Here is a 16,881-nt window from a genome sequence, read left to right on the forward strand (position 1 = left end):
ACAAAGGGGAAGAGACCAGTAACACACATTAATATGGTGAACCAACTAAGTTTACCAAATTATCAACAAATGCAATAAGCTGAGAATTTTGAATTCGGTCTTCTAGATCTAAAAATAATTTGCACAGTACAGTTAAAGAAGAATACAGCCAAGTCGATCGAGAGAACAAAATTATTCAGACTTGCCCATTTTGCCTACCACAGCCAAAAAAAACAGCAGAAAGTACTTTTAAGGCAGTCTGCATATGCATTAAAATGTTACGCACAATGGACCACTCTCTGTAGTTTAAATGGTCTCTCATTAAAATTTAGTATTTTCCACAGTGAGCAGATCTGCCAATTAAATAGAAATTTGCTAAATATTCTATAGCGATCCCATCCTGCACTCAACTCATGCAGTTTTAACCCAGATGTTAGAGCAATTGATGCTTCCAACCGGTAGCTTAAAGCTCTATTAAGTATAAAGTTATTTCTAATGAGAAAGGCTGTGGTACTCGTCACCACTGCATGAGCAGCAATAATTCTCCCACATTTGGTAAGTTTAAATACTATCAATGAAGATCTTCCTTTCAGTCTGATTTTTTGGTAGAGTATATATCACTGATCCGAGAAAAAACATACAGTTTCAATGAAGGGTATAAAGAATTCCTTCCCTACTAATATTTTAACCCACTGCTTAAGAATAATATAAGGGTTTTGGGGAGGCTGACTTTTAAGAGGGCAAAGATGGCAGAGAAATAAACATTTTTAATAAAGGAGCGGATTTGAAAGCCTCCTGGAATTACCTTCACACGTAGCTTTTGGTCAAGGCTCTGTATTGGTAATACAACTATTTCATCCCAAACCGGGTTCAAGTTCTTATATATGACTTTACTTTTGTACAGTGTCTTCCCATTCAGCTTAAATTTCACATAGGGATCGCTTGTGCCTTTAAAAGAAAACGAGAGCAAGGAAGGTTTTAAAAATATACGTAAAAGCCTAGGATCTCCATTAAGTAAAGATTCTTTCCACACTCCCTAAGGCTCAAAGCATTCACTGAGCACACCCAGAACAAACGTCTCCCTGTGCGGAGATTGAAGGCCCCAGAGGTGGAGAGGAGAGAGAAATGAAACAATTTGGGGTAAATGACTGATTCTTCTCTGCCTTTAGTGGTGGAATATAAACGGGCTCCTTGAGCTGTTTCGGTTTTGTTTCATTGTGGGTATGTCATCACCACACTGCTCACAAAAATTCAAGAAATAAAATCCACCGGCACCAGCCGATGGTGTCAGGAGTCCTGGGGAGAAGCCCACCCCTCTGAAGAATGGCAGTGACTCAGTGAAAAGGGAAAGAAACCGTTTTCAAACATTTGGCCAGATGGCTGACTCAACAGAACCCTGAACTTGAGAATATAATCATAATAAATAAATCAATCTCTGGAACCACTGACTCAAAAGATGGGGTGACGGGACTAAGACCAGAACGGGGGGCGTAGAGATTAAATCGACAAAGTTGCCATTCATCGCTGCCTCCCGCACCTGCAGCAAAGCAGTAAACATTGTTTCACCCAGGCCAGCTGAATGCCACACCAGCCAGGCCCTCAGCTGGCCTCGGGGCGACACCCCTGACCCACCCCTCTCCTCCTGGGGAGCTTTGAAACAGAGGCCAAAAAGAATGAATAATGTCCCTCTAGCCACTATATCCAGAGCAGAAAGAAGGGCTGATGACGGACCCTCCTTCACACTTTTCAGATCAATGAGAAAAAACAGAAAAGCCGGCAAATGTAACAGACAAATTATGTGTTGTGCATGTGTGTTACACGCATGCGAGTGTGCCAGCACACTTGGGACATACTTGTGCATTAGTACCCAGCGAATGATGAATAAAGAAGGCACAGACGAATGAACAATCAATGAGGAGTTTAATGAAGGTCAGCTGATAATGCCACAAGGAAAGAAAAAAACCTAATATAGGAAGTTTTGATGTTATAACTAATTGTGGAACTTGCAACTATGAATAAGTGTACAAAGACCAACAGTCTGTTTTGTTCACTAATATAGCCCAGGTGCCTGGGACAGTGCCCAACCTAGGCCCCCGTATATTTATTGACATGAATTCCTGATGTTAAAAAAAAGCGCATATAGTCTAAGAATATTGCCTCAAAAATTAATTAGGCTATTCCGTCACACACATTTACCAAATCGTTAATACGCATCATTAATTACTTCAATTTTTTATTTTTCTTCCTGCTTTTTATGTTTCCATTTCACTGCACTAAAAATGACTAAAAATGAATGCAATACATTTCCCAACTATTTCAACTGAAAATAACATCACTATAGAGCAAGATAATACACATTGTTTAAAAATCTTAATAGATGAACCAAGGTATATAATTTTGATAAGTTAGCCTTCTAGTACTGCAAGGCTACTAACTTTAAAACAAAGAAATTCAACTACATATATACCTATGCATGTCTTTGACTCACATTTTAAGTTCGGCAACACAGGGGCAGAAGCCCAGCTGTCTTTATTTTAAACGTGGACACACACACACACACACACTCACACACAGGCCATGTGGAGCGGCAGTTCTGAGTAGGATAGTAAAAATGAGTGCATTCCCAGCCATTCCGTGGAATACTCACTAGTGAGTGAGCAGTCTGCCCACACCCCCCTTTTATAGTACAAGAGAACACCTCTGGCAAGTCAGACGTTAACAATCATTCTGATATATATCTGAAAAAAAAAAAATGTAGGGGAAAAACTATAATAAAAAGAGGCCTTTAATTAAATGAAATTGCCACTCTGGGATCAGCCCTTCATGCTTGTCAGAGTACTCTCAAAATAAACATCTCAAAACTAGGCCTCGGTGGTGTCACTTTCTCACAGGCAAAGCATACTGGGTAATCCCCAGGCATCTTGACAGCTACATAATGTTCAAACTGTTTCATGGGTGAATGGCGGCAGTTGCGTGAAAGAAAATATTAATGTCTGGAATTAATAGAAAAAGGGACCAGGGTTTACAAAGCCAAACAAGGAAAGAGGGTGTCAAGTTAGTGCGGCGTTAATTGTTAGGGAAAATTTGAGAAAGGGGGAGTACATTGTGATTTTTCTCTCCGAGCCGAAGTGTCTCACTGTCAGGGAAGTGACATCTCAACTAGGCAGGTTCTGAAAAGGGGTCAGCGGCTCAGGAATGCAACTCCCAGATTAGACAAATGATGAGATGACACCTGAATGGGTGGACTTTAACCTTTTCCACTGGGAGTTTCGTAAACAATGAGGCTGTTTGGAATAAAGAGGTAGGGTGGTACTTGGGGAGGAGAATGAAGCTAGGAGGCCGAAGATGGCGCCTCCATCCTGGGGCTGCCACCAATTCTGCCATGTGGGACCCCATGGAGTCACATAACCTCACATTTAGAATATTAAGGCTTAAGCATCAATGGCTGGATTTTTCCGCTCCATTCAAAATATACTGTGGGTCTATGGATGCTGAGAGAGATGAACAGGCATTCATTGGTCCTCCAAAAATGCTGCCCCAGTTTACACTCCTGACAACACGTGTGCCAGTTCTTATTTCTGCTCATGCTCAATGACACTATGGACTGTCAAGTCTCTCTTTACTCTGTACCTGTCAGGCCTGCTAACATCGCTCACAGGCCACAAACACAGGTCACTTCAGAGACTGGCTCCATGTTAGGCACCGTGGGGTGTTACAAGAGAAAATCGATCCCAGATCCTTTTCTTCTGCGCCTGGCGGGCAGCAGGCACACCGTAAAGATAAGGCAAGGTCCAAGAGGTAAGTGTCAAAATAGAATTGAACTTAGGGGTTACGCTAGTTCACAGGTGGGAGAGAGCGCAATTCTAGCTGGTGTATCAGTGGACACTGAAATAAAGGGGATGGGAGTTGAAAATGGGTGGATCTGAACATGCGGAGAGGGACTGAGGCCATTCAGCAGGAGGAACTGGCACTGAAAGGGTGGGAAGTGAAGGGGACCAAAAGGACTCAATTTGTGTGGTGCCAAGCAAGCATTTCAATTTATCCAGAAATTAAGGGGAAAAAAACATAATGAGAAATAAAGTTTAAAAGGCAGGTTTTTGAGTCTGAGGCCGAAGTGCGCTAAAATATCAAAATGATTTTAGTTTTGTTCTGTAAGAAATATAGGGTGGTTTTTGTTCTTCCTGTTCTCTCATTTTTATTTTTTAACAAATGTAAGACATGCACGCAATGCTGAAAGGTATGAAATGAAAAGTAAAATCTCTACCCTTTTAACCTTTCCTCATTCGCATTCCTCAAAGGTTTCTTGGGTGTTTTATAGGAAAAAGATACAAGAATTGTTTTTAACTTGAAAGTAATCATATTACATGCACTGAACATCATGCTTTCACAACTGATTTATCTCGGAGCTCTGTCCATACCAGCAATACAGAGCCAGCAGGTTTTTATTTTTTTTTCACTGCTTCAATTTTCATTGTGTTGTTTTAGCTTAATTGATGTAACTAGTCACCAAGTAATGGACATTCACGTCACTTCCAATTTTATTTTACTAGTATAAACAATACTAGAATAAGCATCTTTGCATGACGATCTTTGAGTTCATAACCGATTACATTTAAAACAAATTTTTAATGTTGGAACTGCTAGGCAAAGGAATATGTACCTTTTCTGGTTCTGAAAGACAGTATCAAACTGTTCCTCCAAAGTCGGTCAAATTTACACTCCCACTAAGAGTATATGTTTTGTATTTCTTTCTTTCTTGTTTTTTCTTTTCTTGAGGAAGATTAGCCCTGAGCTAACTACTGCCAATCCTCCTCTTTTTGCTGAGGCAGACTGGCCCTGAGCTAACATCCATGCCCATCTGCCTCTACTTTATACGTGGGATGCCTACCACAGCACGGCATGCCAAGTGGTGCCATGTCCGCACCCGGGATCCAAACTGGTGAACCCCGGGCCACCGAGAAGCGAAATGTGCAAACTTAACCGCTGTGCCACCAGGCCAGCCCCTGTATTTATTTCTTTACGTGCTCACCAACATTGGATGCTATAAACCTTTATTGTAAACCAATGGCTGGTGAAAAAAGGCTATCTCCATTTTCCTCTATCTTTAACGTTTTGAGTAAAGCTTAGGATCTTTCATATTTTAGTGACCTACATTTGTATTTCTTTATTATGGAAATTCTTGTTCATATCATTTGCCCCTTTTTCTACGGGCTCATGGTTTGTCATCTGCTTATGGATTTGAAGGAGTCCTTAATTATGGAAATCAGCCACTGGCTATAAATCTTGTCATAACTTGTTTAAACGCATTATTTCTTGCAATAAGTTATTTTCATCTTTATTTAGTCAAATTTACCAAAGTTTTATTTATGGCTTTGTAGTTTAACATTTTGCTTAGAAGGAATTTTCTCACTAAAATATTTTAAATTAGTTCAGCTATGTTTCTTTCCACTGATTGTGTAGTTTTTCAGTTTTTACACATAAGCCTTTGGTCCATCTGGAATTATTTTCATGGGAGAAGGGAAGGCAATTCAGGTTTACTTATGAGCAGAAGAGTAAAATGATCAGAGCCAACCTCTAGAAATATAAATCTGGCAGCAGCTTATAATTCAGAAGGAAGAAGAAAAAGGCTAAAGCAAAAAAAACCTGGTAGTTGAGATAATACGGCACCAGGGCATTGAGCAATGAGGGGAAAGAGGTACCAATCCAGGGCTTCACAAGGCATTAGCCATGGAACGCTCATCTCGCGAGATGCTCCATGGACTAAAGGAGGTATGTCATCAAACCATTGGGAAAAGCTGTTTGCTATTTCCTCACTTGGAACTCCACAATACAGAATAAAATGTTCAACTCTGCCAAGTAGTGCATTAAAGACAAACAATGACAACAAAAAAAAACAGCTTAAAACTTTTCTACTCTGTATTTCATAAAATTATTTCAGTCTAGAAAACATTTTACTTGGAGCACCGATGAATATACTATGAAACTCCTCCAAATCAAAGCTCTGGAAGGTAAGATTTATGCCCAGGATTGCCAAACACGCAGGATAGAGGTATTAGAAATACGTGATAGATGAATGAATAAACTTTAAAGTAAGATGGACATATTGGATTCAAATCTTCATTCTGGTAACTCTATCACGTTGGGCAACTTACTCATTTCCTTATGTTTTACTGTCTTCACCCGTAAGATGGAAAAAGACCAACCTCATAGGATTATGTTGAGAACTGAATGAATTCTTTAACGATAGCAGCCTGCAGACATTTCCTGAGAAAGTCCTATAGTAAGTGCTACTATTTTTAGTATTACTACTTAATTAAGTTAAAAGTGGAGAGTGTATACCAACATATGTAGTACTAATTAAATATTCATTTACTTAACTTTAGCTGTCCAAGATAACAGGTACTGATAATTTGTCTCTAGAATGTCTCTTCTATTGTCATCTCTAAAGGCTGAAATTTATATCACCTTCTCTGTTCATAAATTGAATAGAAAATTCCTCAGCTTATACACATCCACCAGGATCCCAAGTGGTTTGGGAAATTTTTCACGAAGCAGTCTGAGCTGTCCTGGAAGGAAAGGGATTTATAAAAGCTAAAAATCACTACATATTCATGAGTCCTGGCTACCACCCCACCTACCATCCTAGGGTTATTCACGGAGTGTTTCAGAGCACTTTGAAGATATAGTCTGATGAAAATAACAGGCAGCTCCCTGAGAAGGACATAAGACAACTCAAATCTATCATCGGGAGAGTCATCAAGAACCATATTATTTGAAGATTTTGTTCTCCTCTTGGTATTTCATTTATCACTTTGAGGAGCAGCTACCACATTGACAGTGTTATGGAAAAAATGGGGAGTACCAACAGAAGTGGTAAATAGAATTGACAATACCACATTGACTGGCTCAAGAACCATTCTAATATGAAAATAAGATAAATGTGTAATGAAGCTTGAATTACAAACAACTTCTCTTTGCTTTTTCTAATATAACATCTCATAACCATAGCAGGAAAAGTACAAAGTCAAGATGCACTTAAAAAAAAAGAAAGAAAATTACCACCAGCTAGAAAAGCTTAATATGTTGATACGTACTTACACTTTACACACACACACACAGTCACACACACACTTTTCACAAAAAGGAATCAGCCTTCATATTGTATTTTTTACCTGCTTTCTTCAGCCAATAACCTATCAGCCTCCTTCCATGCCCATAAATATATTTGTACTAATCAGTTTAACGGTCATTTATCTGTATATCTGTGCATATATATGAAAACTTACTGTATGACATAGGGTAAAAAACACCATTCCTAATTTGAACTAAAAATCCACTGCACTGAATACAAAAGCAGTATTTGTAGGCAAAACCTACTTATTTGCTATCAGCGAAACTCTTTTGCCAAGTTAAAAACTTTAACCATACACTCTCTCCAAAAGAAAGGTCATCTTACGCTAGAAAAGTTGCCTAATTAAATGCATTTCTCAGAGTAGTTGTTTGGTCATGAAAGGAAATTATCTCTGTATTTTTACACTAAGTTTACATTTTGTAATATCTGATAATTTTTGTCAGGAGATCTTAAGAGTTCAGATGCAAGTCAACAATTATTTATCAAGTGTTTAGGGAAACTGACCTACACATGGATGAATTCCTCCTGCATAGACAGCATTTGGAAACATTTGAAAGGTATAAATTTGACTTTATGCTTATCCTCTGGCTTAAGGGTACTAAGCGACCACTGTCTTTATATACACACATTTAGAATCTTCTCAATATATACACATATTTAGAATCTCTTCTTTTTGCCAGAAAAAGAACTAAACCTGAGCTGTTTTTATCCGGGATCCACGAGTTCAGACTTTCTTTGAGGCTGGCTAAAATAAAAGAGCCAGACCTATTTCCCAAAAAAGGCGAGGGAAGATTTCTGAACAGCTGCTGCTGCCCTCTAGCAGTTAAACTGAGATTTCCAGATCAAGTTGTGTCCCAGGGCCGCATTTCTACACATTTCTCACTGACCTCTTCAGAAATCATAATGGGCATGATGGAAATTCAGAGGGCATTTTTCCACAGTCACATGGGAAAGAAGAAACAACTTTTCTTTTGTAGAGCAAAATCCACATTACTTAAGATAACAGTAGGTTCAAATCTAGCAGAATTCCAAGCCAGGTTTTATCCACTAAAATGAAGGGAACATGCGCATTCGCAGGTTCACCCGTCCTTCTGCATATGGCAGCTGCATGCTTCTTGGAGCTGTTCTTTTATTACCAACCATAAAAGAACAGTTTCCTCCTTAACAGCCTTGCTGACTGTGTTTTGCCATTTAGCACATCCCCGTTGAACTATTCCAGAACTTTCCCCCCACCGAGTATGACTGACTTCCCTCCTCTAAGACAGCCCACCATGTGTAACACCCCAGTAGCATCTCGAGCAAGGCCTGCCCACAAGTAGACTCTGAGATGTAATAGCTCCAAGCAATTTACCAAAATCCAGTTTCTGAAAGAATTTCCAATGACCGACTTACAGCAAGATGAACCATGTGAAATTACCAATTTTACCCAAACTTGCTATTTTGAACTATTTATAAAGTTTTACAAAACTTGTTTATTTGAACTATTTATAAAGGTTGTATGGAATAAATAATGGGACATAGGGAGCTGTGGGGAGTGAGGTCACCCTGGGGCCTCCCCAAAGTTCCTTCAGCCCCACCGACGCCACCCCACACACCCGTATCTTCTCCTCTCAGCCCCCTCCCCACCAGTCTTCCTCCTAATATCCTCTGCTTTTCTGTCCTTACTCTCCCCTTTCTGGGCTCTGCATCCTAGGCTATCACATGTCCAGTCTCTTCTGTATTTTTTTTTTTTGGCCTGAGACAAATGAAATATTATTTAAAATGCTGTTTTTGTTTTATCTTCATAACCAATTAACTAATATAACCCAGAGACCTCCAAAGCAGTTTTTAAAAGCTCTCACGCAGTAACTTTCGAAACATAAATAGCTATAAATTTATAAACAGATGAAAGAAAAACATTGTCAATATATTGCTAAATTCAGTAAATTCAATGAATAAGCCATTTGGTGAATAGATTATTGAACAAATTGGCTTTTGGTGAAGTGGTCATTAAGAGAAGGGGTCTGCACCCCTATTCTTGATGAAGCGATCAGAGGCACACAGAGGTGTGAACTTCTGCTTAGAGTGATTATGCATGGTTGTCTCTGGAACACCAGAAAGGAAGTGCCCAGGTTAAGTTAGAAGAAGGCATGACAACATGACAAGAAGGAGAGGAGAGGCAGTGGCCAGGATGCAGTAGGATAAAGAGACTAGAGGGGCCAGCCCGGTGGCGCAGTGGTTTAGTGTGAATGTTCCGCTTCGGTGGCCCGGGGTTCGCCAGTTCCGATCCCGGGTGCAGACATGGCATCGCTTCACAAGCCATGCTGTGGTAGGCATCCCACATATAAAGTAGAGGAAGATGGGCACGGATGTTAGCTCAGGGCCAGCCTTCCTCAGCAAAAAGAGGAGGGTTGGCAGCAGATGTTAGCTCAGGGCTAATCTTCCTCAAAAAAAAAAAAAAAAAGAGACTAGAAAGAGTTAGGGGGAAAAAAGGAAATAAGACAAGAGGAAGCCAGATAGCCAATGAACACTGCCGCCCGGAGTCTCTTGTAAAGGGTGAAACCTACCAGATCTATACAATGTCAGCTCTCGGTGTTCCAGAAATCCACATCGCAAAGAACTTGCAATTATTAATATTTAACATTCTCCTTTCTATCAAAAAAAATACTAAAAATGTCCCCAGCCCAAGCTATTGTTTAAGCATAAATCTAAGTCTAAGGAAACGGACACTGGTGTTTACAGAAAAGGGAAAAAACGACTGAAATTTAGTCGTGATCAATGGGCATGATCTCATTTAATCCTCCAAAAATCGTACGGGACAAGCACGATGTACATTGCTGTGTTAGGGATGAGGAAAGTTAGTGCATTCCCAGAGCCAAGCCTCAGACACAGATCCGTTTCACGTGAAAGCCTTCAGAACTAGAGCAATCTTAAATCATAACCCCAAAAGGTTGATGCCCCTTTCATGAAGAAGCAGGACGCCTATCCTGTTCCCCTGAATCGGGGTGACTGCTTTCGTCAGTGCAGTGTGGTGGAAGTGACACGGTGTTCCTTCCAAGGCTGTGCCATAAAAGGCGACCACAGCTCCTGCTTTGTGCCCTGGACCTTCATTCCTGGAGCCCTGAGCTGCCACATAAGAAGGGTGACAACTCTGAGGCTGCCAGGCTGTGAGTAAGCCATGTTGCATGACAAGGCCTTAGGGGAACAGTCCTCGTCTTCCCGTCACCCCAGCCAGGCACCCAACACAGAGGCAAACCGGTCTTCAGGTCTTCAGATGATTAGTCCCACTAGCCCAGCCTTCGAGTCTTCCCAGCTGAGGCCTCAGGCAATATGTTGCAAAGACAAGTCGCTTGTGCCTTGTCCAAATTCACACTCCCAGAATTTAAGAACATCTGGTTGTTTTGGCTTACCGAGTTTTGACGTAATTTGTTACATGGTGATAGCCTCTGGAACAATACCCTTCACCATTGCATTGCATGTCATGCTCCCTGCCTCCAATTCAGCACGAGAATATCTGAGGTGTGATGACATGACAGAACTAACCGCCCAATGCCATAGCTGAAATCAAAATAAAACTACGAGTAAATCAAGGACACGTAGAAATACACAGACACACCCTCTGTTTCACCCTCTAGAGAAAACATGCACACACCCTCAAGCAGAACACACCATATCGACATCACAGACAAGGAAGTGAAGCAGAAAAACCACTGGCAACACAGCACGCAATGCTGCACGGATTACATTGGTACAGAAATGACCATGATCAAACCCCTCGCTACAGAGATGTCCCATCCAACCGAATGGAAGACATGCTTGATTAAGTTCAAGTCAGTGCTCCTTGGCTGGGTGAAAGGCCATCTGTTACATGCAGCAGACATAGGAAACATGCCAGTTCTGTGCCAGGGTACTTCACAGGAATTGGGATGCGATCCCACTGAAAGAACAGGTAACTGAGTCTACAGAGCAGAAGAGCTCTATAATCAACCCATGAGTATGCAAACAAAACCCAACCACAAACATTTCCCGAGGAAAGAGCTTAGCTGTGGGAATACATTGAAGGCTGTTAGGACAAACATGGGCCACTGAAGATAATCTGTATCAAAGCGGGAAAGGAATGAACAGAAACAGGTTTCAGAACTCTGCTCCACCTGCTTGCTGCAGGACCTCGGCAAAACCCAACAAGTACAGGAAAACCATGGGCTACCTGGGCTTCAGGATGGGTGTGCGCATCTTTGAAAGGTTCAGGTTTGTTCTTGAATGGCATTCTTTCTGATACACTGGCCAAATGTATTTCTGTTGCTCCTGCACAGGCATACCAAGGATCGCATGCCATCTGGTGTTCAGAGAAGGTACTGCACAGTGGAGCCAACCCCAATTTTTGCAAAATAAAAAGTACTATGATGTTCCCATACAGTGTGGTGCTGGCGCCTGGATAAAAGGACACAGCAGTAGGAATCAAAGAGAAATCCGAGGAGCAGACAAGAAGCAACATGCATTGCATTTCAATACCCGATTAAAAAGTGGCAATCTAATCATTAGGGAAAGGAATGCAGTATTTAGTCCTAGCTAATTAAATAGCCATTTGACAAAAAGTAAAACTAAGTTTCTACTCCCGGCCAGAAATCAAAATAAGCTTGAGACAGATCAAAGAGATAAATGAACAATGGAAAACCAGACAGAAAAGGGAAGCAAAATAGGTCAATATGTATCTCCCTCAGGAGAGAAAGAGAAGGCCTTTCTAGGTACGAAAGCAAAGGAAGAAACTGTCCAGAATAGGATCGTAAGACTTGAAAAGATTTTTGCAACAAAAACTTTAGAAACAAAATTAGAAAGCAAATGAACAAAATAGAAAAATGTATGTGAACATATCCAGGAACCAGAAGAAGGAGGCACAGCGAAGGATGGAATAGGCTGTGCACGAGGGAGAAGCAGATAGCGCACATCCAAACACCCCTAAGGGTCCAAGCTTATTAGTACAATTAAAACAAAAACAAGATGATACTTTTCCTCTATCAAATGAACAAAGATCATCTACACACAGAGTAGGTGAGAAACGGAAAGTGGACCGCTTATCCACCACGGAGGGGTGACGGAAACAGAGAAGACTTTCTCAAGAGTCAAGTGGCGATTCCACAACAAGAGTCTTGAAATGCTCGGATCACATGACAGACAACAGCCAACCCATTTCGATAAATGACTTGCGAAGAAAGAAAAAAGAAAGTTGTACACACAGATTTAGGCACCAGAATATTTGCCGCGGCATTATTACTAAGAATTGAATTGCTGAACACACCTAATCTGGAGCATTGATCAGAGAAGGATGAATGACGCCCTCTGCAGCTTTTAATTTCTTCTCAAAATAAAATTTTTATAATATGGAACAAAATAAGTGTGGGGAAACAACAGCAAGAAATCAAACAATTGAAAGTCAGATCTTATCTTACTCTAGAAAGAAAAATAGATTTTTTAAAAATCAGATCACTACAGTATGCTCAGTAAAAAAAATCTCAGCAATGAAGGCAGCAATGACATAGCCAGATGCCTTCATCCATGCCAGGTTTGCCCAGGTTGGTCACCATGAAATTTAAGGGGCATTTTCTGAGTCAAACTTAAGATGGAAAAATAAAACCATCAATTCACCACGGAGTCCTTATTCAAATAACGCATCTTTAAAAATTAGTCTCTCTTTCATTTCTGCTGTCTCACAAACTGAAAGTAGGAACTGGTCTCCGAAAACACCTTTCACAACCACCCTTTGCTCCCAGGGGGGAAAGGTGAGGGGACAAAATCTATCTCAAAAGGAGAGAAAAGCACAAGATATGCAAAAGGTGCACCAAATTCTGAAGAAACTGGGAAGAAGGCCATTAAAAACACCAGCAGAAATGCCATAAAGGCCTTCTCTTTCCCGGAGGGAAAATGCAAAAATAGAACCCAAATGAGGAAAAACTAAAACAAAGCACAGCAATAATAATAGCTCCTGTTTACTGGATGTTACTATGTTACCCCCCACCACCCACATGTCCCCACACGTCCCCACAAGCACAGGCATCAGTTAATCCTCACAGCCATCGCCAGATGATGTGTGAGCAGTGTTCAAACTCGGGTGGTTTACACCTGGAGCCCTGGACTCTTACCCACTGTCCAGGGCTCCCAGCACTTCACAGCATGGCACAAAGGACAATGATGGTTTTATTGGGCACAGCAGGATAAATGGAAGGGGCTGCTGAGGGGCTGGCCAGGTCCAGCAGAGCTGTCGCGAGGGCTAAGGGGTGAACACCTCAGAAGGCCCCATTCAGAACACACCTGTTGGGAAGCTCCACGCTGCCTCCTCAGTTCTAGAAACATCCACCTGCCCCTCAGTTACAGCTGAAACAAGGAGAATGTGTTTCTCTCTAGGTCTAATACAAAAGTATCCTTTCTCTTTAAAGAAGAAATGTATAATCATAAAAATTGCACAATCAAAAAATTAGCCTACTAAATAGCAAAAGGAAAATTGGACTGAAATCAGAGGTCCCAGACATTTGGACGTTTTGGTAGCAGTTCAGTAATTTACTAAACACCTATCACATGGCTGACTTCTCATGCTAGCGGGAGATCTTTAAATCTTTTGTCTCAACTATTCTTTTCAAGGAGGAAAACGACTTATGCAATGCATTCTTCCTGCAATGTACAAATGAAGCAATCCCCGCTCTGAAAACAAAGAACAGCCATCTACTAGTGCTGGGAATAGAGAGAGGGCAGTTTGCTGGATGAAGATGTCATGAATTTTCATCAGCTAAAGCTCACATCAAAAAGAGGAGCATCAGGGCCTGGCCCCATGGCCCAGTGGTTAAGTTTGTGCGCTCCGCTGCAGGCAGCCCAGTGTTTCGTTGGTTCAAATCCTGGGCGCGGACATGGCACTGCTCATCAAACCATGCTGAGGCAGCGTCCCACATGCCACAACTAGAAGGACCCACAACAAAGAATATACAACTATGTACCGAGGGGGCTTTAGGGAGAAAAAGGAAAAAAAAAATTAAAAAATCTTTGGGAAAAAAAGAAAAAAAAAGAAGACCATCAATCCTCAACCGTCACACCTACAGCCAGAGATCTGCACGGCCCTAGCAATGTTACAGCCAGTTTCAAGGGACTTTTCTTTCCCTTTTGCAATACTGAAAACTGACCACCAGAGGGCGTCAGCAACACAGTATTCTTCCAGCCCACAGTCGGACACCATCATAACTGCCTTACATCAAGGGAAAACTGGGTTTTAATCCAAAGGCTGTTTCTTGTTTTCCAGTAATTAAGGTCTAGGTTTTAAGGGGGGTTGAAGCGAAGCATTTTTCCCAGGTCAAGAGGCCTGCCCATGTCACAAAGTCAGTGCTCACAGCAGGCCTAGGAAACAGGGCTGCTAGCATGAGCACTGCCAGCTCTAAGACATGGCAACAGCTTCTCGGCCGCGTTCCCTTCTGCGGAAAATTGAGCCAGGGTTCAACTTCCTCTGTGTCAACCCAGTTATGAAGCCGTTGGACTTAAAATCGATTGGTCATATCATATTGCTCTGCTTTACCAATGTCAAAATTTGAGACCTCCCAAGAGTTACCAGACAATGGCTCAAATCAAGAACTTAAAACAGGCGTGTATCTTGTTTGGCCAAAAACTGTAACACCTTGTAGAACCTTCCAGAAAAAAAAGGCGAAGGAAATGGGGAATGTAAAGGATTAGGATGATGAAGAGGGGAACAGAAAGATAGAGCAAAGGAAAATAAGATGACAGGGCGTTGGTTCAAAACCTTGGGAGCTTCCTGGGTGAAATCAGAAATGGGACCCAGTACACAGAGGGCAAGGAGAGACTGAAGACAGAGGGAGCCGCTCCAGATTGGGAGGTGGCAGGTTTCATAAGCAAGAACTGACGTAGGCGGTTCTTGGGCGGCCACAGGTGAGCAGATCTCTGCACCCACCCGCAGATTCTTAAAAGTGTATACAGAGTCCTTAACTAGGTTTCATCACATACACTGTCCAGATGGTCTCAACAACACTTTCTCTCTCACGGCTGTGTCCTTGAAAATGGCACCCACTGTGGCAATGGTGGGCAGAGCATACATTCCCAGGACAGGGGAGGGGGAGAGGGGCCTCTGATGGCCCTGTCCCCCTGGAGGGTCAACTGGTGGTCATGTCCTCTCAATGACCTCCTCCAACACAGGGCAGGGGGAGGGGTTAGACAAACACAAAAAGAGCCCTACATATAGGCTGGAGGCAGGAACCAGGACACAGCAAAGAGAGGAGGTGAGGGGGGAGGGCTATGATTTTTCTCATACAGATCCCTCAAGAAGGTGAGATCAAGGCGAGGCCTGGACATTTCACAGCATTTGAGTAAAGCTCATCCTTAGAAAGACCACTATAGCAACCCAAGTTGTCCAGCAAAAACTGGGGCAGCTTAATTAGTACTGGGCTCCCCAACAGTGGATCAAGTCTAGCAAAGGCTGAAGGATTACACGCCAGAGAGTCGAAGGAAATTCTTGAACAACTGGAAAATGACCTGTAAGAGGCAATCTTCTAGATGGGGCCACACTTCTAGAGAGCCCTAATTAAAACCTCTCAGCCTCCCATAATACTATTCTTCTATCCTTGATGACGCATGGATGTACAGGCATGTTCATGACTGCAAGTTATTACTTAGTCCCTCACTAACTTTGGTTCTTTTTACTGATCTGTAGGTTTTGCTGGGTTTATTCAGTGTATATACACACACACACACAAACACACACACACTCACATATTCTGTACAAAGGATAGAGACGTTGACAACTAAACTAAGACCCTGAGATGCCCTGGGTGACGACGACACACTACTTTCCCAGCACCACCGCTGAACCTGTGTATTGTTTCGAAGACAGAGCTCCATCCAGATTCTGGCCAAAGAGCAATCAGCAACCTTGTAGCTTAACAAACTTCACCAAAACCCCCAGAAAATCTCAAAATCCCATCTTGATCGTCTACTTCACAAACCAGCCCTGTGTTTGAGCCAAGGAAGTAAGAGATCTAGATAAAATGTCCACAGCACTCTTTCCACCAAGGAAGTCCCTTGTGCTGATGCTGTGAGAACAGAGAGGGGGTGCTCTGCTTTCTGAGAAGCTTCTCCCCACTTGTTTCTGGAAGGGCCAAGTGACCGGAAGTTCCAATCCTGAGTCAGAAACCCTACAAGCTCTTCCTAACGCCCTTTCTTGAGGTATGTCAGAAATGTCTTTTCCTGACAGGGGTACCCAAACCTTTCCCTTTACTGCCTGGTGAAAACACAGAAAAAAAAAAATGGCTTTTCCCTACCCAATATCTCTAGGTTTTTCTGCATTATTTTATGTCATATCACTGAAATGTTTCCTAGAGACTTAACTGGAAAGCACGAGCTTCAATTCTTGATCGCTTCCTGATTAGATTGTACCTCCTTTATTTTAAATGAAGTTTTTACTTTGCAACTCTAAAAAGCCATTTCTTAAAGCAAAAATCCAAAATCAGATCATAATATTCTAGACCAAGGTGGGCAAACTGGCCGCTGGTCAAATCCAGTCCACTGTGTGGTTTTTGTAAATAAAGTTGCAGTGGAACACAATCGTGTCCATTAGTTGACACAATATCGATGGCTGTTTGGCACTCCTCCAGCAGAGCTGAGTAGTTGTAACTGAGCTCTTATGGCCCATAAATCCTAAAATGTTTATTTTCTGGCCCTGTATAGAAAAGTTTGCCAATTCATGTTCTAGACGGAAAGTTACATAAGCAGTAACGATTATATAACAATCCAAAGAAAATATCAAA

The 16,881-nt window shown here is 41.8% G+C and overlaps 1 protein-coding gene across 4 annotated transcripts in view; it reads right to left on the bottom strand.

The window, feature by feature from the left end:
* The window catches only part of MCTP2 (multiple C2 and transmembrane domain containing 2), a 228,022-nt gene that overhangs the window by 146,716 nt on the left and 64,425 nt on the right, over nt 1–16,881 (bottom strand). For all 4 annotated transcript variants that reach the window (XM_046653662.1, XM_046653663.1, XM_046653664.1 and 1 more), the window contains one exon: nt 785–927. In XM_046653662.1, the coding sequence (XP_046509618.1) occupies nt 785–927 (143 nt within the window). The remainder of the gene's footprint in view (nt 1–784; nt 928–16,881) is intronic.

This window comes from Equus quagga, chromosome 2 (genome assembly GCF_021613505.1).
Source record: "Equus quagga isolate Etosha38 chromosome 2, UCLA_HA_Equagga_1.0, whole genome shotgun sequence".
NCBI classification, from domain to species: domain Eukaryota; kingdom Metazoa; phylum Chordata; class Mammalia; order Perissodactyla; family Equidae; genus Equus; species Equus quagga.